The 26,581-nt window shown below is 40.0% G+C and overlaps 1 protein-coding gene across 1 annotated transcript; it reads left to right on the top strand.

The window, feature by feature from the left end:
- Positions 1-1,348: 1,348 nt before the first annotated feature.
- Positions 1,349-24,167, top strand: OVCH2 (ovochymase 2). The gene is given in 22 exon segments (XM_064659770.1): positions 1,349-1,601; positions 13,170-13,280; positions 13,658-13,809; positions 14,460-14,471; positions 14,473-14,653; positions 16,133-16,156; positions 17,521-17,561; positions 17,564-17,613; positions 17,723-17,856; positions 18,309-18,449; positions 19,281-19,411; positions 19,809-19,867; positions 19,869-19,900; positions 20,666-20,797; positions 21,212-21,298; positions 21,902-21,946; positions 21,949-22,081; positions 22,326-22,395; positions 22,962-23,096; positions 23,099-23,159; positions 23,439-23,584; positions 23,893-24,167. Coding segments are annotated over 22 exon segments (2,343 nt in total). The 3' UTR covers positions 24,106-24,167.
- The last annotated feature ends 2,414 nt before the right edge of the window (positions 24,168-26,581 follow it).

Raw genomic sequence — 26,581 nt, 5'->3', positions numbered from 1 at the left:
ATGTACTGAGTCTGTAAGACTCAGTAGCAGATTTTCTGACACTGCTGTTCTTTCACTTCTTTTCCCTTAGAAAAGAATGACTAAAGATTAGTTGTTTTTTGGGAACTAAGAAACACAGAGCCCAAATCTCTGTTACATGGTAATTAACTTCCTAAGCAGAGTCTTGCCTCAGGGGGTCTATTTGTAAGTGGTGCTGTCAAACTACTTGAGTAAATAATCTATACTCTTTGAATGAATTGAAGTTTAACACTTTGCAGACAATACCTGCTGTATTGTGATATTTAGGCAGACCACACTGTAATAAAATTAAACATTTTCCATCTCATTATTGAGTAGCAGGTAAAAATGCTAGCCCCAGTATTTCCAAGTATTTCCAAATAAAATCCCCTCTAAATGACATGATTTTCTTATTTTTTGCATAAGCTCTACAAGCATATGTATGTATACACACACGTGTGTGTACACAAATGTATGAATGGCTTTCCAATGTCTGTCTTTCATAGTAAAAGCTTAAATACTTGCAGTGCAAAGTGGGAAAGAGGGTTTCCACTGCTCTACAGAGCTGGAAGGTTTATCACATCCATTTTATCCCTATAGGTGTATTGAAGGCACTGTGCAGTTTGGAGCCTTACAGTTCTGTTTCTGTTGTTAGTTACAGCACAGAGGGCTGGTGCATGTATAGTCAATAAGTTCTACTGCAGGGCAACTGAGTTTTGAATAGAAAGGCTTAATAAAGAGTCTGAAAAATTAAAAACTATGTCACAAGAGCTATTTTTGTGGCTGCATTAAGATGTGTTGGCTGTAGTTTGTTTACTGTTGGGGTTGACAGCTGGTAAATGAACTTGCTGAGAGACAGCATCAGAGTCTTAAAAATACTCTCTGCACGTGCTTGAGCAGGTAGCAATAAGTGGAAAGGTGAAAGTATAGACCAGTAGGTTCAGTTGCATTCCAGGAAAGGCACTTTCCTCCTGCCAGTTAATGAAAACAACATGGAAGCTTGTAACTGCACACATTTGAGGGGGGAGAAAAATCATTTTAGCTTTCCTTTTTCTACAGCTCTGTAGGAGCTGTGTTGTGGAGTTAGTTTTTAAAGCCAGCTTGAATGCACAGCGCTGGTACAGTGTTAATAATGATACTGTAGATGCTGTTGCTTCAGTGTGTTGATGGAGTGACAACCCCATTTGAATAGGGGAGAGCAAGCCAAAAAGAGGAGGTTTGACAGCAGGGCTGGTACAATGGGCTGTTGTCACACACAGACCTTTGGGTGAGCAGTGATGAACAGACAGAGAGCATGTTGATGGTAATTACTGCGTGCTCTGTCTCTGAAAACTTAACTGGGCCGCGTGACATGAGCAGTGTGGCTGCTGCAGCTGCTGCTGCTCCCCCGCTGTCTGACTCTGCACTGGGCCATGTCACTGTGCTGGGATGCCCCGAGACAGAGCTCTCTAATCTCTGGTTCCACACACCTGTTTATCTCTCCTGTGCCATGGCAATACTGCACCCTGTCACTGCTGACACGGCTCTGCGTGCAGAGATGGGGAATACGGGGAATTCCGAACGCCGGCTCCGCGGTGCTCACGTTCCTGCAACATCTCCCTGTTGTTAGGAGTCTGCCAGGGTTTCCACAGCAAACTCTGCAGCCTAAAGCCTCTCAGGGTGGAGCTTGGCAAACAGGCCAGGCCTGATTCTGCTCCTGTTGATTCCAACTGCAGGAGTGCAACTGAGAGGGCAAAGTGAGTCTTCTGTTGAAACAGAGATTGCATCAAGGGTGCTTTGGGTGGCTAAGCCAACTATTTCCAATGATTCGAGGTCAGGCTGGATGAGCCTTTGAGCAACCTGGTCTGGGGGGGATGTCCATGCCCATGGCAGGGGGCTTGGTGGAACTGGATGATTTTTTAAGGTCCCTTCCAATCCAAACCATTCTATTATTCTTGTGCAAAATTACTCTTAACACTTCGTTGGGAAAGAGGGTTGTTCTGAGTAAAGAGAATTTTCCTGAAAGGGAGAAATGTCTAAACAAGCAAACAACCCAGCTCAGATGCCATTAAAGCTCAGGTTGGCCAATTAAAGCTACACAGCAGCAGATGATTTGATAAGGAACAAACTAATTCTAAAAGCGGCATTTTTATACTTCAAGAATCACATGGAGAACTTTACACTAATGGAGGCTGCAGTGCTTGCTGGGACATTTTGGTGCCAATAGTAATCAAGCTATGGCAAAATGGAGCTTCCTCTGGTCTCAGTTTTTTTGCCAAAAAGTCAAGGCTATCAACCTCAGCTGGACTTCTCATAACTCCTCTATAGCTCCTCAAATGGAGTTTTACATATTGAAGTTTCTGAAGTCCAAGTGGTCAGAAACATGTGTAAAATGTGCAACAGAAGAGTGGCAGTTCAGAGGTTCTGAATTGATTTTGGCTTTTTTTGCTTATCTCTTGTTTTTAATTATTTTAACCATTCTACTATTCTGTCCTTCGCATTGACCACTTGTGCAATGTAAACAAAACTTATTTGTATCATTTAATAATAGAATGTTGTACCATGAACCAGGTATTTCAAAATGAGGAATGAATGAGTGTAACTAAAAAGAAAATAAAATTTCAGGTTTAGGAAGTTCTGAGGCAAAGTGCACCCAAATTCTGTTGTCCAGGTTTCTCCACTTTTGTAGACAGTTGCTTTGTGTGTGTCAACTTTGTTTTTAATTTGATCTAGGCAGTAGGAGAACCTTGGCTGGACACAGCTCCCAAGTGACAAAGGCTGTGAAAGCACAGACAATCAGGCTGTAACCAGAAGTTTCTTGTGCTCAGAGCTGAATCCCAGTCCATAGGACAGGCTTTGGGGCACTGCAGTGTTAAACTCTATCTGGTGTTTGAAAAATGACTCACGTTGTAACACACCTGTTAAGTAATCACTCCTTTCTTGCATGATTCTTTCCTGCCTGTAACAATGACAGTATTGGAGACTACTTGAATTATTAACTCTTCATAGTCCTAAATCTGGCATCCTTCCTGCAAGTTGAGAGAGGGTGTGAAGTTGCAGGAACCTTTCCGTTTGCTTTCTTGCTACCTGGGAACAGTTCAGTATTCCAAAGACTATACCAAGGCCACAGGGGACCTCTAATGTTGCAGGTAGAAATACTGGGGTGGTTGTTTTTTTTTATTTTCTGGGAGTGTTTGGTTTGGGTTTTTTTGCACTTTTTTTGTTGTTTTGGTTTGGGGTTTTTTTTTCCTCTCTTTGATTGCTTTGGGTTTTTTTCTTTTTTTGGTAGGTTAGTCTGGAAGTAAAGATGTGCCTCACTGAAGCTGGCTGCAAATTTATCCATCCTACCCCATTTCCTTCCATCCATCTCTCCATACACAAATGTACCACTCAAGCTTTATATATTGAGGCTTTTTTTTGCATGAAAAGATGTCAAAAACTACAGCTTACCCCTGACTGTTGCTCTAGAGAAGGTAGAGAGTTCCTAATTCATGAATTAGTGATGCAACCCCATACATATTGCATTAGAGCAAGAAACAGTGCAGCAAGTGATGTGTGCTAATTCAATAGAGACTAGCACAGAGTGGCACAAAACTACAGCATTCTGCAGTATTTGTGAACTGCAGCGTTCTGAGGGCTTGACACGGCACTTTCCTATATAAAAAGGGTTGCATTGTGCACGAAGTTGTGAAAGAAATGCTGCTATTCAGTGTGTTTCAGCTGTTTTTTTCTGTAGGGAGTTAGTATTTGCTGTCTACTTTGTTGTGTGGTTGGGGTTTTTTTGGCTTTTTTTATTTTTTCAGAACTGGCCAAAGATCTTGCGTGATCAGCACAGTGCTGCTCATGACTCTGTGGCCAAACCCCGTGGCAATGAAGTCTTGGGGATGAACAGAATTTGTAGGTGGTTTAGTTCTGTCCCCTGTTTATATCAACTTGAGAATAAAGCTTGTTCATTTTAATTTAACACTAAGTCTGCACTGGTTGAATTTACACATCTTTGAGCCGTGAATAAATGTAGTGCCCAGTCTCCCGGTGCCAGAAATAGCTGTCTCAAAGAAAGAGGGCTGGCATTAAAACTTGCCTGCTTAGTGTAGGTGGACTGTGTTGCAGTTGTTTTGTAAAGAATTCAGTAGCTTGAGCTCGTGCTCATTGTGTGAATATCTGACATCTGCAGATGAAAGGCAAAAGCCCCTCCCTGTCTTTGAGAATAACGTGGTTTCTGTAGTGCTCTCTGATGCTCCTTGAAGGCCTCCAGTTCTTGACTGAATTGCTGCAAGAGAACCGACCAGGGGCACAGTTCAGTGTTCCACCTGTTGAGGTTTCACATCGGCCCTGGGAACTCCTTTAAATGAATTTTCTTGAGCTTTTAAGGCTCTTCTGTTGTCGTTTTGTTGTGATGTGCTGCTGGGAGCTTGCTCTGGCCTGTCACTGCAGGCCTGATAGTAGTAACCTAAACCCTTAATCTCTGTCAACTTTGCCAAATACTGCTGAGGCAGTTGTAATTTATCTCTTCCAAAACAGATGTGTGATGAGATGGCTGTACATCCATGTCTCTACTTCACAGCATGATCATATTACATACATATAAAAAAGGGGGGTTTTTTAGTAGCTCCATTATTTAGCTTTTTTTGCTTTTACTCTTTCTGTCTCTTCACCCTGTCACAATAATTTCTCCAAAGACTTCAGTTGTGTTTGCACACTCTAAGTACTGAATATTTTGTAAGGCAGAGTTCTCATTTCCTGCTGGGTATTTATAGCTACATCAACCATTGCAGAGACAAGGAATCCCCTCAATTTCAGGAGAAAAGTTTTCTTCTTCCCCTCTTTCATCCTACTGTGTGGTGTTTACTGAAGCACAACCTATTTTCCCTAAAGGAAAGAACTGATATTCCATTGCTGGCAGTAGCTAAGCTGTGAGTCCCTTGTGGCAGCAGATATTGCTGGTGGTTGCATTGGTAAAAGCTGCTTGCAAGCAGGGGGTTAGTAATGGAAGTGAAAAAATAGGAATATTAATTCAGCTTGAGGATTCTAAGCTACATAAAGCTTAAACCCAGGTGACTTCGGGTCAGTGCATCTATCTGTATTAGGATGAATCCTACTCAGGTTTGCTACGGGGCGGAAAGGGTTTGCAAATAACTGTCCCTGGTACCCTCAGCATTGAGAATGAGACACAAAACTGGCAAAGCCACACAAAAACCCTGCAGCAAGATCTGTGCTGACTGCATGTCACTGTTACTCATCACGTGGTTCCTCATTATGATTAAATAATTTTGCAGATTTCTCATTTTTTCCTGAAGCCTTCGCTGCAATCTCTGAAAACAGATCGAAATTCATTTCTACACAGTCTATTAATGATCACGAACTATTTGATATTACTTTAGATACCTCACTGTATTTGAACGAGTTTTGTCTTGCAGTACAGAGGGAAAGCGATTGATTTTGATTAGTACAGCTGCTTGCATGGCTGCAAGTTTATACACCAGGCAACACCAAATTGCCGGCTGTAGGTCACCCACCTCCGCGGCAGGAATGGTGCTGCTCTGCCATCTCATGGCAGAGCTGAGACGGAGCAACCAAGGTTGCTGGGGGGCAGCCAGAAGCGTAAATGTGAATGCAGTGGATCCTACTATTGGCTGTAGTTTAATTAAAAATAAAGGGGATATCCCGTCGTTGTTCAGTAATTCTGTTTGCCTTGGCTCTCCCTGTCTCTCCAGACTGACTTGTTTTCTGTTCTTGGGCTGACTTTGCTTGTGCTTCCCACATTACTCTGGTAGTGTCAGGAGGCAGAAGACATAGTTCTGATTTTAACTTCGTTGCAGTTTTAGTCTCTCTTGTTCTCTGTGTCTCCATTTCCAAGTGCAAAAGTGGGGACTGTGTATCTTGCAATCTTTCACAAACCCAAACCCACTCCCCAGACTTCATCCTGGAAAGTGCCCCCAAGATTTTTAAATCCACCTTTCTGGTGGATTTTCAGTTCTGGCACAATATAAGTTAGCTTTATGAACACGCTGCTTCATCACTGTTCTCCCCTGGTTTCTGGCTTCATCTCTCAGTCTAAACCAGTAGCTGGGGGCTGTGAGCCTGCTCTCTGATTGCGTTTTCTGCTGAGTCCTGAAAATAAGTACTTTAGCCATGGATACGGTACTGGCCGAGAGCAAACAGGCTGTGGTTATGTGCCAGTCTCCTGTAAGAGTGGAAGCTGGTCTCTTTTGACTGATCAAGAGAAAATACATGGGTTACTTTTGGACTTCCTTCTCCTGAACTTATAAGCCAGTTTGACGAATCATTCACCTCTCCCTACTGTTTGGGCTCAGTTCCATGTCCTTGTAAGGCAGCAGTACCCACCGTGCAACAGGCTGTGCAATGATGTGTGGAGTTACCTGGAGTGCTCTCCTTTCATGTCCTGCTCTTGATGTGATGTGAAGTGCAGTCACTATACTGACAGCAGTGCCAGGCTGATATAATACATTTTTACCTTCAGTACGTTTCTGGAAAATCCTGCAAGAATTCCTCTCACTGCTGCTTGACTGAGATGGCGTATTTGTGTGTTTTGAGCATGTTCTGTAAGCACTGTAATACTGTAAATCTTTCCCACGTTAAAATCAGACATTAAAATATATTCACTGTGCTCTCCAAGAATCCAGTGATTTCTTTGATTTATTTAGGGCTGTGTGTCTGTTAGGCATCGATGTAATAAGAGATGTGCAGTTGATTTGATGTAATTATTATGAATGTCTGATTTGTAGCAGACGAATTAGTCTTGTATAACTTGCTCTGTTATGATGTTTTGACCCTTGTTGGAAGATAGTCTGTAATTGGGGCATGAGTACCTGAAGCTGGAGAGGGGATAAAGGTTAGGACTGTAGTTTCAATGGTCTTTGATGTTGGTGTTTCATGATAAAATGCTAAAACCATCATAGAAATGCTTAATCAGAAGGGTTGTTTAGACATGGAAAATCTAATGTGTCCAGTTATTTTTCCTGGTATTAGGCCCAAATGTGAGAAAGACAGTGAGCAAAGCGTGAGCTGATGCTTCTTTAGGTGAGCTGAAATTTTTTTCCTACAAGCTGGTCAACATCAGAATGATATCCTATCAAGAGGATGGTGAGGAGTTCAAATAATACATCTTAATAGGTGTATATTTTTTTTCAAGTGACTTACCTAGTTACCCTGGAAAGCATTCTATTCTTTATCATTGGGCTTGCTGAGAGAAGAAATTACATTCTTGTGAAAAACAATTCAGTCTCCTGGTCTCCAAAGCCTGCTTGGTGAATGTTTGTTCAGCCAAATCGTGCCAGGTCTCACCAGCATCATTTCAACTGTCCTTGTTGGAGCATGGTATGAGACAAAAATGTGCTTATCAGTTGGAGTGCTTGTCCTGCAGCAGCGAGCTGTGGGAGGCATCCTTAGACATCTCCCTGTGCACAGTTCTGACAGTGGGGGGAAGATTGAAGGAAGGATGGATGGATGGATGGATGGATGGACTCTGTGCAGGACAGCTGGCAGCCTGTTCTCCAGTGCCTCACACCTTGAGCTCCATCAGGCTTGGTGCTGTGACCACTCCCCTGGGGAGCCTGTTCTACTGCCCAGCCACCCTCTGGGTGAAGAACCTTTTCTTGATATCTGAGTGAGGAGAGCCAGGAGCTCACATCCTTTGTGCTCATCATAACTCCTCTGTGGTACAATTCTTCATGGGCTCAGGCTCCTTGAATTTCCACCTTTACTATTCTGGGTGTGAGAGGGTGCTAAATACGGGGTCTGGATACCTGCAGTGATTGCTAACATGCATAAAATAGTGCAGTTACACAAAATGAATGCTTCAGTGTTCCTCTATTTTTTATTTACATTGAGGAGCTACCGCTGTGGTATTCAGACTATGTGTTTCACTAGCAACAAAACATTCCCAAGAGGATGCTATACATTTGGGAACTAAGTGACCAGCTTGCTTCTGACTGTTGCTGATTTGTTTAACCCATATGCCAGATCTTCTGTGTCTGAAAAATGTCAGTATTGATCTATCCCTACAAAGCATTTTGAGCATTTTCAGGCCAAATACTTGAGCTAAGCACAATTTTGTTCCCTTTCTCTTCCTTCATTTGTCCTTTCCCAATTAATCAGTTATGCCATAGATATAAGGCTGTACTCTATCCAAGGGAAGCTTTGGCTGATATCTTAATCCACTGTGCTCTTCATAGCCTGCAGTATTTTTGCATTTGTTGACATTATTCATCTTGTTTGGTTTTGGTCTTGTTTACTTTGAAAGGTAAAATCTCTGTCCAGGAGAAGACTTAGTTACAAAAGGAAAATGTATGTTGTAACATTACTCATCATGGATGTAAGTAACTGAGCCTGTATCTGTAATTCTTATATATTGGGGAGCTCTCAAAGCAGGAAAAATGGAGCTGTAGTGAAAAGTGGGAAAAGGCAAGCAGGTGTTGTTTCCTTTAGTTCTTGGTTACTGGTTACTTTTGGCTCATACAGCAATTACTGTGCTTTGCAGGATGAAAAAGAGCTTAGTGGATTTTCCACTAAAATTGCACTCCTTTTCTTTTTACACAGGAGACTCAAGTAGATCTTGATGTGTATCCAAAATCCTGAATTAAAGGCCAAATATTCTGGGAAACAGCATCTTGGGGGGTTTCTGTGGGTTCTTATTCCACTAAGTACTCTTTTGAACATTCTTGCTATCATGCACTTTGTTCTGTACCCTGACGGGTCAACTGAAGAATTTAGGAGGATGGAGCAAGTTGAAGTAAAAAACATTATCAAAAGGCAACCTTTCTGTTTTACTGCTCCCTCTGAGTCCATACTTGAGTTAATTGGAAGTAATAAAACATAACTAAATGTGTCTCTGAGGCAAGAACACTCAGTTTTGGGGTGGGCTGTAACGGGAACACAGTGGGAGAGAGGGAGGAAATGTTAAAGGCATGAAGTCTCAGAAAGCAGTCTACATCCAGGGGAATCTGATCTGAAACCTGGGAGGATGTGGAGCAGACCTAAGTTGTGCAGGGGTGGTAGCAACTTTCTTATTTGAACTACTGAGTTATTAGGTGACTGTGTATTTTAAATTGTGGTATGCTGCTAAAAGTCTTATAAAGATACTTTTGCCCTTTCAGGGATTTCACACTCAAAAGGGACTTCAAAATCCCCAGAGTGTGATAAATGATGCTTTAATACTGCAGAACATTTAGCTGAGACATGTTTATTAACCAGAGCTAGACAGGAGGTTGTCACAAAGCTTGGAAAAGAACTGTAACAGACACTTCCATGGGAGCTGGGGCACAACTGCCCTCTTTGGGAGCAGCCTAAACTTGGGCTGGTTTAAAGCTATCATGAACCTGCAAGCACTGTGAGAACATACATCAGTTGTTTTGGATCACTTGTGAAATGTCTGCCTTATTTTCAACTGTTTGTTTGTCCTCGGTATAGAAGCAATCAATTGTCAGCATCATTTTTATTAGCAGGTGGAATTAAATGAGTTCAAAATGGCATTAGCTTAAAACTTTCGTCTCTGACCTTTTCACAATTATTTATTTGCTTAGTTTTCAGACAAACGTTTTGCTCCCCCCAAAAATGCTTGGGTGACTGAAAAATCATGGATATGAATCTTTCTGAAAAATGAATTGGTAGCGTGGTGAGAGTTGTTACTGCAAAATTTTAGTTTGCAGGCCTTTTTTACAGTGTTTACCCAAACCCAGCTATAACCCTAAACTAGAAGACTACCTTAATTAGAATTCATGTGGGAATGTCGAGATGAAATTATACTGTTTGTCTTTGGCAAGGCAAGTGAATTTATCAGTGACCTCTGCTGGTCTAAAAAGGTACGTGAATCCCAGCTGAAGGCATCACATTTTTCTTCTCTGACACGTGACTTTATTTGTGCAGAGGGAGAGGGAAAAACGTGGTTGTGAGCTGAAGTTATTTCACGTTGTGGTTCTAGGAATTGAGAATCTTGAGGTAGTTCCCTCAGCTTTTCAATCCATTGATCTTTGAAGTAACACAAAGGCTCTGGCTGAAAAAAGTGAATGCAAAGCTCCTCTCTCTCAATGTGTATATGTGTGGGGGGGTAGTGTTTTTTTTAAGCATATTAAAATTGAAGTGAGTTTTGTGTTTGCACCATTCAGGATCTTTTATGTGCATCTTAATGTTGTCTTTAGTTTTGGGGAAAAGGTAGGCAATAATGGGCTTATCTTGAGAATTAGGCTTGATTCTTTTGTTACATCAAACTTGGATGTAATACGAATTGAGTCACTGGAATTACAATAGTTAAAATAGTCACTGGAATGATAATAGTTAAAATTCGTGAAAAATAAGTTTGTTGGAAAATCAAAATTCCTGCACAACTATACAAACATAAATACATTCAATCCATATCAAAACTAAATCTGCTTTCAGTTAAGAACTATTGGATTCATAAATATAATACATGAATGATAAGATTTATGAAGTTAAATATTTCAAGACATTATATCTTGTTTAAAATATGAAATCATTAATTTTATTGAGCTAATAGGTTTTCCAGTTTTCCAGCAGTGACCCTGCAAACTGTTAGGATGTGATCAGTGACCCTTGAAAGCACAGCTCATTGCAATTAAAAAGAATTCTAAAATCAATCCACAACCAAACCCAACAAAAACCAATCCCATTTAAATCTTGTCTTTTCTACTGATCTTCTAACAGGTTAATTACTAACCAACATTTGCTGCTCATTTTACCCTCCCTACCCTCTATCCTTCACTCCTTGTTCCCTTTTCTCTTAAACTTCACGTTGTTAGTAGGTGAACACGTTTTCCACCTTCCTTCCACCTCAGACAGCAGCAGCAACACAAAGCAACTTTTAAAGATTAAACCCCTCTTCCTATGTCTTGCAGTCTGGCCACCTCAGTGGACCCAAAGCAGCCTGTGTTCCCCTCCCACCAGCCCTTGACTCCCTGTAAAAACACCTCAAAGCCAGACAAACAGAGCCAACTCTTCTGGAAGATTCTGATCATCAGTATTATCTATATTCTTTGCTTCCTCTCGGTCTTAAACTTATTTGTATGTGTGCATGATTATTTGTTGAATAACCTCATAGCAAGGAGCAGCATTTCTACAGCACAGAGCATGCTTTGATTTACAAGCATTTTATTCTCTGAGTACACAGCAAAAGAAGGAGCATCCCAGACTGACTAGCATGGATTAGAACCATTATTTGGGGGCTAGGAACTGGCTCCACCTGCTAAAACATGGATCAGGCCATTTTGGACAGTTAGTGATTTAATGGCTTTGTTTTCCTTACTGTGAAGGTTCGGGATACAAAGCCAGCTCTGCGTTGAGTTTCAGAGCAAATGTGTGGCTGGAGATCAAGTCATAAGATTTGATCTCTGTCTGTGATGAGGGCTGATGCTGGTGGTGCTGCCTGCCAAGGCTGCCAGTTTTAGGAGCAATAGCAGCTCTCTGGTGGGGCCTGTGTCTGCACAGAGGAAAAAGAAAACACTGTCAGAAGATATATAAATAGGTAGCAAAAGAGGAGAACAACAAAACCTGCACTTCTGCCTTGCCACCCCAGGTAAGGAGCAGATTGTACAGACAGTGCTCTTCTGTGCTTTTTCTGTCTGAACTCTGGCTGCTGAACAGAAAATGTTGCCTTTCTGTCAGAAATTTGGATTGGACTGGTAGTTTCTCCGTTTGCCAGTGGGCCAGCTGCTTCTGTTTCTCACTGTGAGTTTGGGCAGCATCACTTAATACCACAGAGGTTGTTTATTCTTGGTTTTATACCATCCCTTTGGATGGCATCATTCTAAAGGACAGCATTGCAGTGGGCAGCTAGAGAGCTCTACTGTACATGGGGTTTGTTTTGTGCCTGCAAAATTAAAAAATGAATCTGTGAAGGAAAGCAGCCTTCAAAGTTTTCAATTAGAACTGGAATAATGTTGGTGATGCAGGTTTCAGGAGTTGCAGAACTGGAGAACTCCACAGGACTAGTAGGAAAACCACGCTCATAAGAAGTTCCATGTATTTTTAACAGAAAAAAACAACTGCAACTTGAAGTTTCTGGGACAGAGTTTATATTCAGTTGTTATGAATTTATAAATTCAGAAAAAAAGCTGGGTTTTATTATCCTTTGGTTGGCAAAGAACAATGAAAAACTAGAACTGAATAAATGCATAAATGATGGGATGTTGACTGACGATGGACTGGGGGGATTATTATTGTGAAATCCTTGGCCAAATAACAAAACACTGAGCATGCTGCCAACCAAATGATAAAATTTTGGTATGTTTCTCAGGTCCGTAAAACTGGCTAAACATAAAGTGTGCAGGAAATAGAAAGTGTTGCCTCTTCAAAAGCTGTAGAGGTTGTAGGGGCAAATAGCATCTGACATTTTGTTCATGTGCATTCTACTTCCATATGTAGATCTGCCTGGGTAAGTGTTACTGGCAAAGCATACAATGGTAAGTTCATTTTATAATTTTGCCTGAAAAACGTAGTTTTACAGAGAATTTTATTTATTTTACAGCAAAGACTTCAGTGATGGTTCACAGAAGAATCTTGCTCTGTTAAATTTGGAAAACTTATTTGTGGAGCCTTATGGCTGGGTTAATGAGTAACTTCAATTAGTTGCTGTTCCCCTGCAGTGTAGCATTTGGATCTCTTTTTCCCTGTACAAACTCCTCGTGTTCTCTCACTCAGTTGTAGCATCCCAGGATGTGCCTTTCCCCCAGTGAGCTGCAGTTCCTGCCGGTGGGAATAGTCTGTCTTAGGGAGCTTTGTGCTGTGCCAGCTGCTCTTCAGGAAGGCAGGATGAAAATTCATGTCAAAATTAACTTTTTTCTAGGTACTGATGGTTCTGCTCTTAGGCAGTAACAAGCTTGGGAGTCAGTGCTGAATTAAAGAAGCTGCACTGGTCTCACCCTCTAAGTTTTTGACCTGTGAGCTCCTTAGACATGAGAGACATGACATTCCCCTTCTGAAGCTGGATGGAGCCTTCAACTTCAGTAAGAACATAATTATCTGTGATTTTTTTGTCCCGTGAAGAAAAAGCTATTGCTCTTTGCATGCAGAGGATAAATTGTCAATACCAGACTAATTTTTCAGATTCCACAAAAATAACAATAATTTTTGGTTTAAAAAAAAAACCAAACCCAAACCTGAAAACTTATAAAGGAAGCTTTTTCTTAATGTTCTTTCAAATACTTACCAATAAAATCCATGTCCACATGTGGCAGGTTCAACAGTTTTGCCAGCATGTCCTCCTCATCCAGGTGAAAAATTTGAAGCAGGATATGTCTGCACTGCTTTTGGTTGGGGCTGTTTAGATGGAAGTAAGTCACTCACACTGTTCTGAGACATTCAGGTTTTTCAGTGTCTTATTTGTGAAGCTAAAACCTTGATTGCACAGGTCAGAGCCAGACCAGGAGAAACTATCAACTGGTCTAAAGAACTGGAATCTTAAAATGGGGTCTTTGCTTCTATGCCTACCCGTGAATTACCTCAAAACTGGTCACTACAAAAGGTAGATCTGAATTTCAATTTTGAAATGTGTTGGAATTTATTCAAGTAAAACTGCTTGTATACGAAAAAAATGCTTGTAACCGTAAAATATCTTGGGGCAAGTGTCCAACCAATTTTTATGGTGTATTAACAGTGACACCAAGTTCACCTTTCAGCACTTCTTATGAACATTTTTTATGTGTTTCAGATGGACTGCTCCCTCAGGTCTTATATGAAGTTGATCTACCAATCCTAAACAGCAAAGAGTGTTGAAGAGCATTATCAACTTTAAAGAAACACATCCAAGGTGACACTGTAATGTGTGCTGGATTTCCAGATGGAGGAAAAGATGCCTGCCAGGTCAGCTGAACAGAAGCCTTGCGTGCCTTTCGGGAGTGTTTCTCAGAAGCTGAAGGCTCTGTGTGCCAAAGTAAATAAATACAATGTAAACTGTGAGATTTGGAGTGTATTTATTTTGGTGTATGAATTCTTTCAAAAGTTCTGTATGGGGCAATGCACTTAATGACACGATCCCATTTTAATTATTGTATGAGTTGTATGACAGGTTCTTGAGAGCAATTTTGCAATGCATCCCAAGTGCAATGATGCTTAGGGCTTTCTAACCTCAGAACACTTGATAAGTTGATTAAGTTGCAAAGATCCTGAGGACGAAAGCAGAAAGTATTGCCTTGGATTACAGGAAGGAAAGGAAGTGAGATAAAGGTTAGGTGATTGTTTCTCACTCCTTTTTACATGCTCAAACACGACAGAGATATGCTCAAGAGGGAACTAATCTGTCTTTTCCCCTCTTGACAACCCTGACTAAACACAATAAAAAAAGGTGTGTGTATTTACAGCTCCTTTTAAAATGACTGTATAAAATGACTGTATATGTTGCAGGTTTGTTAGTATGGCACAAAAGAGAACTCGATAAACTTCTTAAGGCTTCTTAGTGGTACTTCTGTAAGATGTGGGTCACGGACTTTTACATGATTGGGTTTTTCTTGCAGGGAGACTCAGGAAGGCCCCCTTTTGTGTTGATGTAAGCACGGTGCCTGGACTCTTGTTGGTGTGATCTGGGGGATGGGATGTGCCTGTGGCTGGATAAGTAATGAGAAGAAGAAACATTACAACAGAGGATCTCCTGGAATATTCACAGGCCTCAGTGCAGTGCTTTCCTGGATTCAAGAAAACATGAGTGCTGGTATTAAGTCTCCACAGTAATGTGTCTTTCACTTGTGACAACTCCTCTGTCTCATAACGTTTTATTTGCTTTTGTCTTTTCAGGATATAGCACTTATATTTTTCCCCATTGTTTCCTGGTAAAACACTGTAGCATTTCACAATGCCTTTAAATGTATGATACTGATTTAGCAGTTGCCAAAAACAAATTGAAAGCATTGTAAATGTTTGCTACCCTTCCACTATACTTTACCTCCTACTTGAACCCTTTCTTTTTTAACTTCAAGAATGGTCCTTTTATTCACTTAGCTTGTTAGCCTGTTTTTTTGATTTATTTTTTTTTTTTTAAGTGGAAATTCGCCAGTTGAAAGTGTCTGAGATTCCATATGCGCCTCTTTGAAGTCACTTGTCATTTTTCTTGGCTAAAACATGTTGGATCAGACATTTGAAACATGGGGTCAAGTCATGCCCAAAAGTTTCTTTGTTTACTCTGCCCAAAAGGCCAAGTGTGCCCCCTATCACAGGAACAGTGTTACAATTAGCCATTACTTCCAAAGCCATGGAGTTGGAGACAGAAATGACAGGGGTGACTTTTACTGAGAGTACTAAGAATCTGAATTAATATTTTCTTCCACTTTTGGCTATTTTTGTTAAAAGGTATTGGAGATTGTGTTAAAGCTTCCACAGAGACCTGAAAACCTGAAGGAGGGTTACTTAAGAGGTTCAGCTAGTCAATAAGAATAAAAAAAAATGGAAGGGGAAAAATAAAATTAGAAAACATCTCCAAAACATCTCTTCAAAAAAGGAACACTCACAGTGTCAGAGAAAAATGAAAACGGTTTAGTTTCTAAAAAAAGTTTGGGGTTTCAAGTTAGAAGAGAGAGATAGGGTCTTCTTTTTAAATATTTACTAACTGGCTCATTTTATTATGTGGAGAAAATAATAGGATTAGCTGTTGCAGTAATTAAAATGTGTTGGCTCCAGTGAGCAGCAGAAGTGATTCAGTAGGTAAAGAGAGAACACAGTCCTCAGTTGCACTGCACTAGGGTTTGCTTGCTCACCCCTTTTTACCATCTCACTGGTGCAAAAGATGTGAATTGCAATTGTAGTCAGGCTGAATGTCTCAATATCCCTGATGTGATGGTGCCAGTTGGATTCTTCTGCTCTTCCCTGAAATGTATTTCAGGTATTTACTCAGCAAGTGCGTAGAAAGCGAGTGCTGTGCTCCTCAGGCTGAGCAGTGGCCTGTCAATATGTCATTAATTCTAGCAGTGGCTACTCCAGAATTGTTTATTCCAAAGTCAGCATTGCCTTAACTTGCAATTTTGTTTTGGTTCTCAGCCCTAGTTTATTGTCCCCAGGAAGCACTAGAATTTGCCTCAGTATTAGCTGTATAAAATTGCCATTTCACACAGATAAAAGTAAAGCCCATATTGTGGATATGAAACTACAGTAATTTATTCTTCTTTTTCCACCCCCTTCCCTATCTTCCCCTTATTAGATCTGAAAATGAGAAGCTCCACAGGTGAGTACAGTGGGTTTTTTCAGTATCTTCTATCTGTGTTAGAGCATAAAAAGACCCCTAAAATAGTCAGATGTATAATTTATGAAGGAAGAAATGTACAGAATCTTCGACTCATCAAAGCACTTTTAAAGGTATACTTTAAATAGATACTTTTTCATTCTGCTTCTGTAAAAAAAATTACATTTGGAGGGTTGTATTTATGCATTGCTGACTTAAAAAATGAATCTTCCTTAAAACAGCTATATATATAAGGCCATATTTTTATTGAAATGCAACTAAAATTAATGGGAAAAATGTAGAAATATAACCTCTAGCAATGCATGAAACTTAGTGATTTTGATACTGTATAAAAAATGTACATTTTAAATAGAAAGTATGTGGTGAATTAGTAGTACTTTTGCACAGTCTGTGATGAATCTACTTGTCTATTTCTGAGAATAAAACCTAAACCCAAAAAAAGCCCCATAAAAGCCATCCCCAGATGTAACACGTTTTAAAACTGAAGGCTTATGTTGACTGTGCCCTGGTGATGTTGTTCTTGGACACTGTTCATCTAGGTACAAGTTCACATAAAAATACTAGAAACAACTCTTTTGAAGTAGATCTTAAAACTTTAATTTTAGTAATCTACAGTGAGACTTCTCAAATAACAAACACACTTGGGCACGTGGCCAGTCCGTGTAGACTTGCCAGGGAGAACTGGGGATTTAAGTGCTGTTTGTGTCTTTTTCAAATTTTTTACTGGGCTTCCTAGGATGCTGCAGGTAAGATAATCTTATAAGTACTTGACTCCTTAAATTTGTTTTCTTACACATAGTTGTTGATAAATGTTGCTCTTATTGTGTTACCTTGCAAAGAGAAGGAAAGGCAAGAGGAGATGATTTTTGTAATTAATTGCATTTCTAGAGAAAAGCTTCTGCTTCTTCTTCTATTATAGTGTCTGTAACAGCAACTGTTGTACTGCTGCAAAAGTCTCCTGCTGTAACATAACTAAGGACATTATTACAAATGGGCTGCCATGAACACTTTTGTCGTGTCCTGAAGTTTGCATTTTTCCTCCCTGAAAATCATTTGTACTGAAATCTTCATGTAAAAAATAGCTTTGTAAAGGTAAAAAGCAAGCACTGCCATTTTTACAATAAAATGATGGCTCGTTGGCAGGGCCTTCATTTTTGCTCCCAAGTTATATAATTCCAAATAAAGGAGAGAAGACCCAGCATCAGTCTGTCAGGAGAAACAAAGTACAGCTGAGCAATCTTGAGTCTCACAATACTGTCCAGATGTTTGATCTTTTTGGTGTGACAGATGGTGGCACATGTGTTAAACCTGATTCCTTCTATTTTGTTTTAACTCTCCCAACACAGCATTTTGTAGCCTTCAGGATGGCAAACTCCGTGACAGGGAAGGGGGGAATTACATTTTCCTGGAAGTCCCAAACAGTCCTATGAAAACCACCAGTAAGTAGACAAAACACAGCCTTTCCCCAGAAACTATTCCCCGTACCAGTGTAAGTTTTGGGGTTTTTTTGTTGTGTTTTTGAGAATAGGAACCAATTTGTTATTCCAGATTGCATACACAGACTCTATTTGTGCCAGAAGGGAATTACATGTTGCTTCGGTTTTCCCACTTTGATGCAGAGCCAGAAACATTCTGTGACTATGGTTCCTTATCAGTCTATTCAAAAGATGACAGCCTCGTGGGTGAGTTGTTGTCCCTTTGTTCTTTGAAATAATCATGGAATCATTCTGGTTGGAAAAGACCTTTAAGATCCATAACATGTCAGAGTACTCTTGGATTCTAACAGCAAGGGCACCCAATGAGGACATGGAGGTTGGTTGTTTTACTTGCATTTTCATGATTAATAAGTTGTGACATAGGATCTAAAACAAAAGATCAAGAGTGTGGGAAGAGAAGAGATTGGAAAATGCCTGGCAAGGAAACATGTTAGCATATGACTTTCTGGTGTCAATGATTTTCAATTTTTAATAGTGTGAATCTATTTGGGCTAATGGTTTAATAGGGAAAGTAGATGAATGAATAGGCAATTTCCTCTCCATCATAAAATTTTTATAGCTAAGTACTAGAAATGGTACATGCAGGTTTTCTCAAGTGACTAAAGACTTTAAACAGTGATGATTCTCTCATATTTCAGGGAAATTCTGTGGGGGAGATCCTCCATTACCAATTTTGTTTGGCTCCAATAGTATAAGGCTGAAATTTGTTTCTGACAATGAGGATTATGGAACAGGTTTTCCCATGACCTACAAAGCTCTTACACCAGATATTCTTCCTGGTAAGTCTAAGTTTAGTAATACATCTGTCTGCACTCTTGGGCGGTGACCTGACAAAAAAAATCAGGAGAAAATTAATCAGAGGAATCTCCTATGGTATTCCCATGTGGATGAAGTAATGAACAAGGTGAGTGTGGCTAGTCTGCCATGTGACATTGTGGGAAAAACTAGGATGCCAGAACATGATAGAATAGATGCTGTTGACAGAAGTCCTCCTTTAACTTTGCATCTGCTCCACCCACTTTATATAAGATCTCATTTCCTTCTCTGCTTCCAGAATGTTTTTAAAACTCAATTAATAAGATTAATCAAAGGAGCAGAATTTCCAGATGAAAGCTGCTTTGCTAGTCCTGGGCTTTCATGGAGGGGCCCTGAGGGAGGCAGCTGATGCTAAAATTCGTGTCATAGAGAATTGCTTTTGGTTATGCTGTGCAGAGCAGTTCACCATCCCTAGCGAGCGGGCCCTAGGGCCACCTGCTGGGTCTTAAGTTACAGACTCCTGTTGTTCCCATTTCTGCAGCTTTTCCAGCTGGTTCTTTCCTTTGCAGAGTGTGAGGGCAGAGTGTGGGGAGGAATCCCCTCTGAGGGCCTTGCCACTTGCACAGCCCATCAGAAGACATTTCCTCTGTTTCTGCTCGTCTCCACTTTCCTCTCCAAACAAAGTTGGCAAATATTCTTCAAGACCTGCTCTTGTCCTGTTCTCTTCCTCAGCTGTGAGAAAGCATCACAAGAGTTTTTCTGGATTTTTCTTTTTTCTTTTCTTTTTTTTTTTTTTTGTGAATGATTTAATAGGAAGTCACAGTGCTTCCATTTTTGTTTTCCTGGACTTTCAGATTCTGGCTGTGAGCCCCTAGCTGTCCTTTTTGAAGGAGGAGTCTTACAGACTACACACTACCCAGAACACTACAGCAACATGGCAGACTGTCAATGGATTATTTATGCACTAGAGGACCATGGAACCAAGGTATTACATGAAACCTTTTTGTGTCTACAGGGTGAAAGTGGCATCATTGGTTTAACAAGAAATTATGCAGCTTAAGGACAAGGAAGATCAAGCAACATGAGCTTGAATAATGCTGCTGGATGCAGTTCAGGGAAATCACTTTCAGTCCCAAAAGACAGAGAAGTTTTGATTTGTCCTATAGATTATAGTAAAATAGGGTTTCCTGGTTTCTATTTTATCATGACAGATTCTTCTAGAACATGTAATGCATTATGTATCACCTGTGGGAGGTCTGAATGTCACAGAAAGCAAACCTTACAAGAATCATTCAGAATACTAACGACCCTGTTACAGATCTTTGAATTTTTTCTATGTGACTTTTAAAAACAAGGTTCAGTTTTTCATTTTTTATTTAAAGCTTACCTACCAGTCCTTTGAGGTAGAAGACAGTGAAGATTGCTCCTATGATGCAGTGACTGTATGAAGATGTGGGAAAAGAGGAGGAAATCGGTTTGACTTTTGATTCTTTATTTTGGGGATGACCTGTTTCTTTTATGACTTTCACTAGCCCTATTGTCCAGTCTAAAATCAAGTTCACCTCTAGAGTCTTAGGTGATATTATAGGTACTAGTCTCAGTACCTTGAAAAATACTTGCAGGTATTGCTGCCTCTGTTCCACTTACAGAGGCAAAACCACATCTAACAGAATTGTTTTTGTGTGTTTAAATTCTATAGGAAATGCAGCTCTGAATTCATTTAAATGAAGAAAAGAACATAACACAATAATTTGGTTTTATAGTGATGATCAGACACAGAAAACACCTAAGGGATCTGCTGTTCTTTACTCCAGAGCAGTGTTCCTGCCACCTGGATGAGAGGAAGGCCTGTCCCAATCAACTGATTTCAGCACTTGCTTGAACCTGGTACTTAGATTGGCACCAGCAGAGGCTACATCTGAAACATTGATAAGGGGAAATCAGATAATTGGTGTGTTTCACGTGTAATGGCAACCTGTGGGTGTGGGTGCTGCAATAGACTGTTGTGAAATCCTGCCAGAGATGTGCTGATGAGGTAATTACTGAGCGAGGACAGGGTGTCAGTAATAACAGAACAGTCCTTCAGCCTTAGTCTCCTTATCTCTTGTGTATGGTTATTTTTCACCCTCCTTTGTGAGAGCTGGAATACACAGAATATTGCATACCTGCTGTTGAAGGAGAGAAGGATTAAAAAGTACCAGTTAATCTGCAAAGTGAGCCTTTGCTTTCTCATCTTTAGCCAAGCCTTGTGGATTTGCCCTAGTGGCACCTGTCCTAAACTCCTCTGCTGTGATGCTGGTTGTCTTTCACCCTGATGAAACAGAGACCTTTGGAGGATTCAGAGCCACAGCCTCTTTTGTTCATGTAGCAGGTAATACAAGTAACTTGGGAAAATGCCCCTCTGGGGCAGCACAGAGGGCTCTTCAGTAAATCAGCAATTCAGAATTATTTTGCTCTAGGAGAGTCTCATCTAGCAAATTGTTTCAGTGGAAAAAAAAATACTGTGAACCTATTGAGGCATTAAACAAAGGCCTACTGAATGGTGAAGAAACAGTGAATCTACACAAAATCTGAGAGATTTATTTGTGCAAGAGTGTTTTGGTGCATTTTAAATGGCACTTCGCTACTATGTGAAGATGTAGTAGCACAGATCCCTAAAATAGAAATCTATTCCTTCTAATCTCTCTGCTTTATTCCTCAAAAAAATAAGGAAATAAAAGTGGTTTTATAATACAAATATGACTCAAGACAGCCTACTAACACATTTGCCATTCTCGTTTGCTAGATTTAGATACAATAAATTCAACCAGTGAAGAAGAATCTGGAGGTATGGATATGGATATGACTGAAGAAGAAATACAAGTTACAAGAGGTAAGCCAAGCTGAGTTATATTTTCTTCATGGGAATAGAGAGTAACTTTTGGACTATAAAATCTGCAATTATTTAATGATTGCTGTTGTCCCAGATTTCTTCATTAAGATATTTTAAGGAAATAAAAATATGAACACTAACACATGCTTTGGCTTTAGCAGAACTTAATTTTTCTTGTTTCCGTCATCTTGTTAAATCATGTACAGCAAAGCAATGACAATTTAGCTTGTATGTCATTTTACACCTACTTCCTTTGGTGAAAATAATTGCAAAGACTACAGGGTAATTGAAAACAATAACCAGCATTTTCCCCTCCAGCACTTTATGGAGAATGGGATGAGTCCATGCTCATTTGAGGCTAAAACTTTTGAAGTAGTAGCTTTCATCTTGGTGTAGTTCTTTTTTTGCTAAGACCATCTCCTCCTGCTAGTTCTAAACATTTGGATCCTCTGTAATGAGGGAGGTTGGAAGATTTAGCAAAAAAGGGTGGGGAGCGGAGGCTTGAGAAGCTATGGGGCAATCCTTAAATGGCATGTTCTTTCCTTCTCCAAATCTTAACCTCTAAAGACTTCTTGAAACATCAGTGCTTTCTTTTTGTTTCAGATGATACTTGTGGAATGCCTTCAAATCAGCCCAGGCTCATCTTCAGCAAGGATGTGAAGAAGCTGTACCACACTCATGGCCTTGGCAGGCTAGTGTACAAATTTCAGATGAGCCTATCTGTGGAGGAGCAGTTCTTGCCAAAGAATGGGTTGCCACAACTGCCTACTGCCTTGATTCCAAGTAAGTACACTGGGATGAACTCTTCCCTGGGAATGCCTGTAATTGCACAGTGTGTCTCTGTCCAGTGACAGTGGTTCTGTCCAGGGTGGCTGGAGCAGTTATTGTTACCAGCTCCCTACAGCTTACACTGGTACTGGATTCTTTTGCTCCACACACATGTTCTAGGAACTTAGTAGGTTTTAAGACTCACAGGTTTCAAGAATGATGTTATATCAGCTTGACAATGAACTTTTTTTTCCCTTAGGGAACTATACAGAGATTTATGGATGGTGGTAACAGGACTTCATGATCTTACAGAGCAAGAGTACAGACAGGTACTATGTGTTCTGCTTAGTAATAAAATATAAATCTATCTTGCAAAATTGCTTTTAATGTAAATGTATCTCTCAGATTGTTGATGATGCAGCAATCTAACAGCTTGCATGGTGACGTTAATCTGCATTTACACAACAGCCTCTCTGTGTATCAACAAATTGTATCAACACACATCTGAGACTTCACCAGCAATGAGCTCCAAAGCTCAGTATCCTGGAGGATGTGGGAGTGAGAGGAGTGTTGTCTGTATGTTCACTAGTGACTATCAGTAAGACAGAAATAATTGAGGCACAACTTGCCACTTCACTCACACCGGATAAATGTTTTTCCAAGACCTTCTTCCTGAACTTGTTGCATGGAGTTTCCGACCTGTTCCCTGTTCCGTGTCACAGATGCACAATCGTGACTTGTTAATGTAAGAAAGCTACTGGCTTCAGCAGCTCCTTTTAAATGTGTCCCCCTTGAGAGGCATCTTGCATATGGCCTGGAAATTTATAAAACAAAATTACTTAAAGACTCAAATTCCCAAGTCAGCCCGAAAACGTCGCTGTCTTCGCTTTCCTAGAAAAGGTCAGTCCAGCAGTTTATTATACATCCAAGTTTTAATGAGGCCACTATGGACTCTGATATTGCCTTACTGCAACTGGCTGAGCCCTTGGAATTCAACCACTGTGTGCACCCCTTGTGCCTCCCTCCCAAGGAGAGGAGCAAGTCCAGCCCTCAAAGATGTGCGTGGTCACAGGATGAGGTGCACATGAAGCAGGTATGCAGTCTTTGCCTTTTTGAAGTTTGGCTGTGTTTTAAATATTCTGTTCAATGTTGGAACATTCATTCTGCCTATACATTAGTTTCAGGAGAACATACATGTTAAAAAGTTTTCACTGATGTAAACTCAGCTAGACATGGAGAGGGAAAATAGGTGGGAAGAGGGAAATCAGATGATTTAGACTGAGACCATCTGAAAAGAGCAGGAGTAAAGCTTCTTTCTGGAATCACTAATTCATGCTTCTACTGGTTTCTGACGTGTATGAATTCAAGACAGTAAAGGGGAAAAAACTGCAGCAGCTGGAAGTTCCCATCCATGTGGTTGATACATGTCAGAGCTATTACATAAACCTTCCCAGTACGGTGACCCAGAGGATGATCTGTGCTGGATTCCCTTTGGAAGAAGGCAAGGACTCATGCACAGTAAGTAACACACATCAGCTTTGGGGTATGGCCAGATGGGCTCTGGAAAGGGAAGTGTAAAACCTCACAAGAAAACCTGTTTTCTTGCAAACAGGCTGTGGTGATTTACAGCAGAAGACTCCTTAGTAGCAGAATTTTAACTACTCATTTTGCAAAAAAGAGTAACTTCCCTTGAGCAAAGGTTGTTTCTTTCTCTGCCTTTTAAGAACAGACCCCCCCCCAAGCATGGAAGCAGCTGGGACCTCTCCTAGTTGAACTGATATTTTAAAAACAAAAATTCATAAGAAGGTTCCTTTGTCATCATGCAGAGTGATTCTGGTGGCCCATTAGTTTGTCCTTCAGAAGACAACTCGGGATTTTATGCCTTCCATGGAATTACTTGCTGGGGCTTGGGATGTGGAAGGAAGAACTACCCAGAAGTATACACAAATGTTGGGTTTTTTCTTGACTGGATCCAGAAGAATGTTAATAGCAGTGGTATGTATGAAAAAAAAAAAAAAAGAGACGCCACAATTAAATGAATCTTTTTGCTATTGCTACATGTTTAATTCAAGGTCTTCTCCAAGGTGCCATTTTTATATTTGGGTGCCTAGCAGTTCCTGAGATCTTGGCTGTTTAAACTATCCCTAGCTGAATGCCCAGAAACAGACAAATCTAAATCAGTAATAACTTCTCAAAATCTGATTTCTGCAAGACTATTATTATTCCCCTCTCTACCTATACCCCTCTTCTTGTGTGGATGAATGTTTCCCTCACTGCGGCTTTTCTGCTTCATTTCTCGGGGTTGGGTTGGTGTAGGGAGGCATGAACTGTCACGTGATGGCAGCTGAGTCCACTTTGACAAGTTTACAGCCTGCTTCTGTTGACAATCTTCGCAAAGTTTACCCTGAATTATTTTCTTCTTTTTCCAGATCTCCCCATTTTCATGGTGTGACTGTCAAAAAACCAGTTCTGATGGATCCCGTTGTAAAACACTTCTAAAGCACAAAATGTAATTGAAAAAAAATTTGGTGAGATGATGTAGTTTCATAATTGATGAAGAGATTCCAAAGTAGCTGATACTTACTCTGGTGAATTTACTGCTGATTTACCTGAACTGAGACTTTGGCTTTACACAAGTGTATTGGGAGAGACACAAGTGACTTACAAGGCTTCTGACACTGTTAATCTGTCTTAGAAGGAAGGAGAGGGAAAACAAACCACATGGGCCAAGCTTGTCCTTGAATGTGGTACTGAAGATTATAAAAATACTGCAGGATATTTTTAATACAGTCTCTGTTTTAATGAATAGCACGTTGTTTAAACAGATAGAAGTGTTTGAAAAGGCAGGTGGTACAGGCCAAGGGCCTTTGGCACTACGCAAGAACTGACAGCTATCCTAATTAATCCAGACATATAATTGCAGAGGTACTGTGTAATCCACACACTGCAAAGCATTAACCTATAAATAGCAGTTTGTTAAATGTCCACAGGATGACAGGCTCCAAGTAGCTTTGCAGACTGTTCTGGTCACAGCCTCAGTGTTTAGAAACTAGATCAGTAGGATAGTACTGATAGCACAAGTACAATCCTCCTTTGACTCAGATAACAACTGGAAAGTAAGATACCTCATTTTGTTTCTGTTGATATTAATGGCAAAAATCTTTAGAGTTGTTTCCCATACAAGCATTTGATGCCAGTAATCCTACTTTTTTGATTATATTAGTTTAGAACTTCTGTGGGGGTTTTTTGTTTGTTGTTTGTTTGTTTGTTTATTTTTAGCTTTTGGTTTGGTTTGGTTTTTTTTTAAAGCTATAATTTTATTTTTTAGCTGGGGAAAAAAATAATCTCTGCCTTTATTCCCAAATAAGTAAGGAAATATATTCACCTCTTTCTTCTCGTAGTGTAAAGCTCGAGGCAAAACCCCATAAAATATTGAGAATGAGTTTTCTGTGAAGCCATGAAAATACTTCATAGTGGAAGGACTATGAGCAAATTCAGATTAAGTGATTCAGATTCACAGCTGTATTACATTATGGATAGAGTATGCTTGTTCTACCTTTGATAGGCTCTCTGAAGAGATCATTGAAGGGCAATGGAGGGAAAATATCCTTTGTAATTTCTTTTTATGGAAGTCTGTTAATGTTTAGTTATAGTGGAAGTTGCCATTACTGGCTGTGTCACTTTATGTTGGGAGCAGATTTGTATAATCACTTAGTTGCTATTCTGTTTTGCTTAATAGGAACAAGATGACCTAAAATGATGACCTGTAAAGTTTTTATCTGTTTATTAATTTAAGACAAGGATTTCAAATGGATATGTTCAGAAAAATAAAAAGGTGAAGGGAGATCTACAGGTGGTGTCAGCTGTGCTGATACTGAATGCAGTGGTTATATGCTGATAAATCTTATGAAAATTCCTTTCATCTATTCAGCATGCTATCTTAAAATGCTGGTATTTGATTGGCATTTTAGGGTACCTACTTTTTGCTTGGCTGCTTCATGTTGGCCTTCTGTATTTCTCCTAGTATGGTTTTACAAGCAGTCTAGTTTGGCTTTTGTTTGTTGCATCTTTCTAGTCTACTGTAAGCTGCCAGTATCTCTTAGCAATAATGTGAACTTTTTTTGTGATGCAAATGAAATCTGATTAAAATAAATAAATAAGTAAAAAATTACTTTCAGTGGAGCTCATGTAATGGAATTCTATTTTAGTTTTTACAGTTTGTATGGAGACCCCTTTAATTCTTTACAGTAACATGAGGCTTTCCCAAACCCTACAGTCAAAAGGTAGGATACTAGTAGGCTACCCAAGTAGTGAGTTAGGCTCAAGTTCTCTGTGTGCTCAAAATCTGGTTATAAACCTTCTTCTGTTGGTATGTAAGTAAAAATATCTATATATCTAAATATTTAGAATATTTTGGACTTTTATGTCCAAAAATATCTTGTTCTGAACTTTGGTTAACATGAGAATCTGTGACCATAAGTCACCCTGGTTAGGTCTGAAATGGTGTCCTGATGG

The sequence above is a fragment of the Pseudopipra pipra genome, chromosome 6 (genome assembly GCF_036250125.1).
Source record: "Pseudopipra pipra isolate bDixPip1 chromosome 6, bDixPip1.hap1, whole genome shotgun sequence".
Taxonomy (NCBI): Eukaryota; Metazoa; Chordata; class Aves; order Passeriformes; family Pipridae; genus Pseudopipra; species Pseudopipra pipra.
The sequence above is the reverse complement of the archived record's forward strand: the minus strand, read 5'-3'. Positions and strand labels throughout refer to the sequence as shown.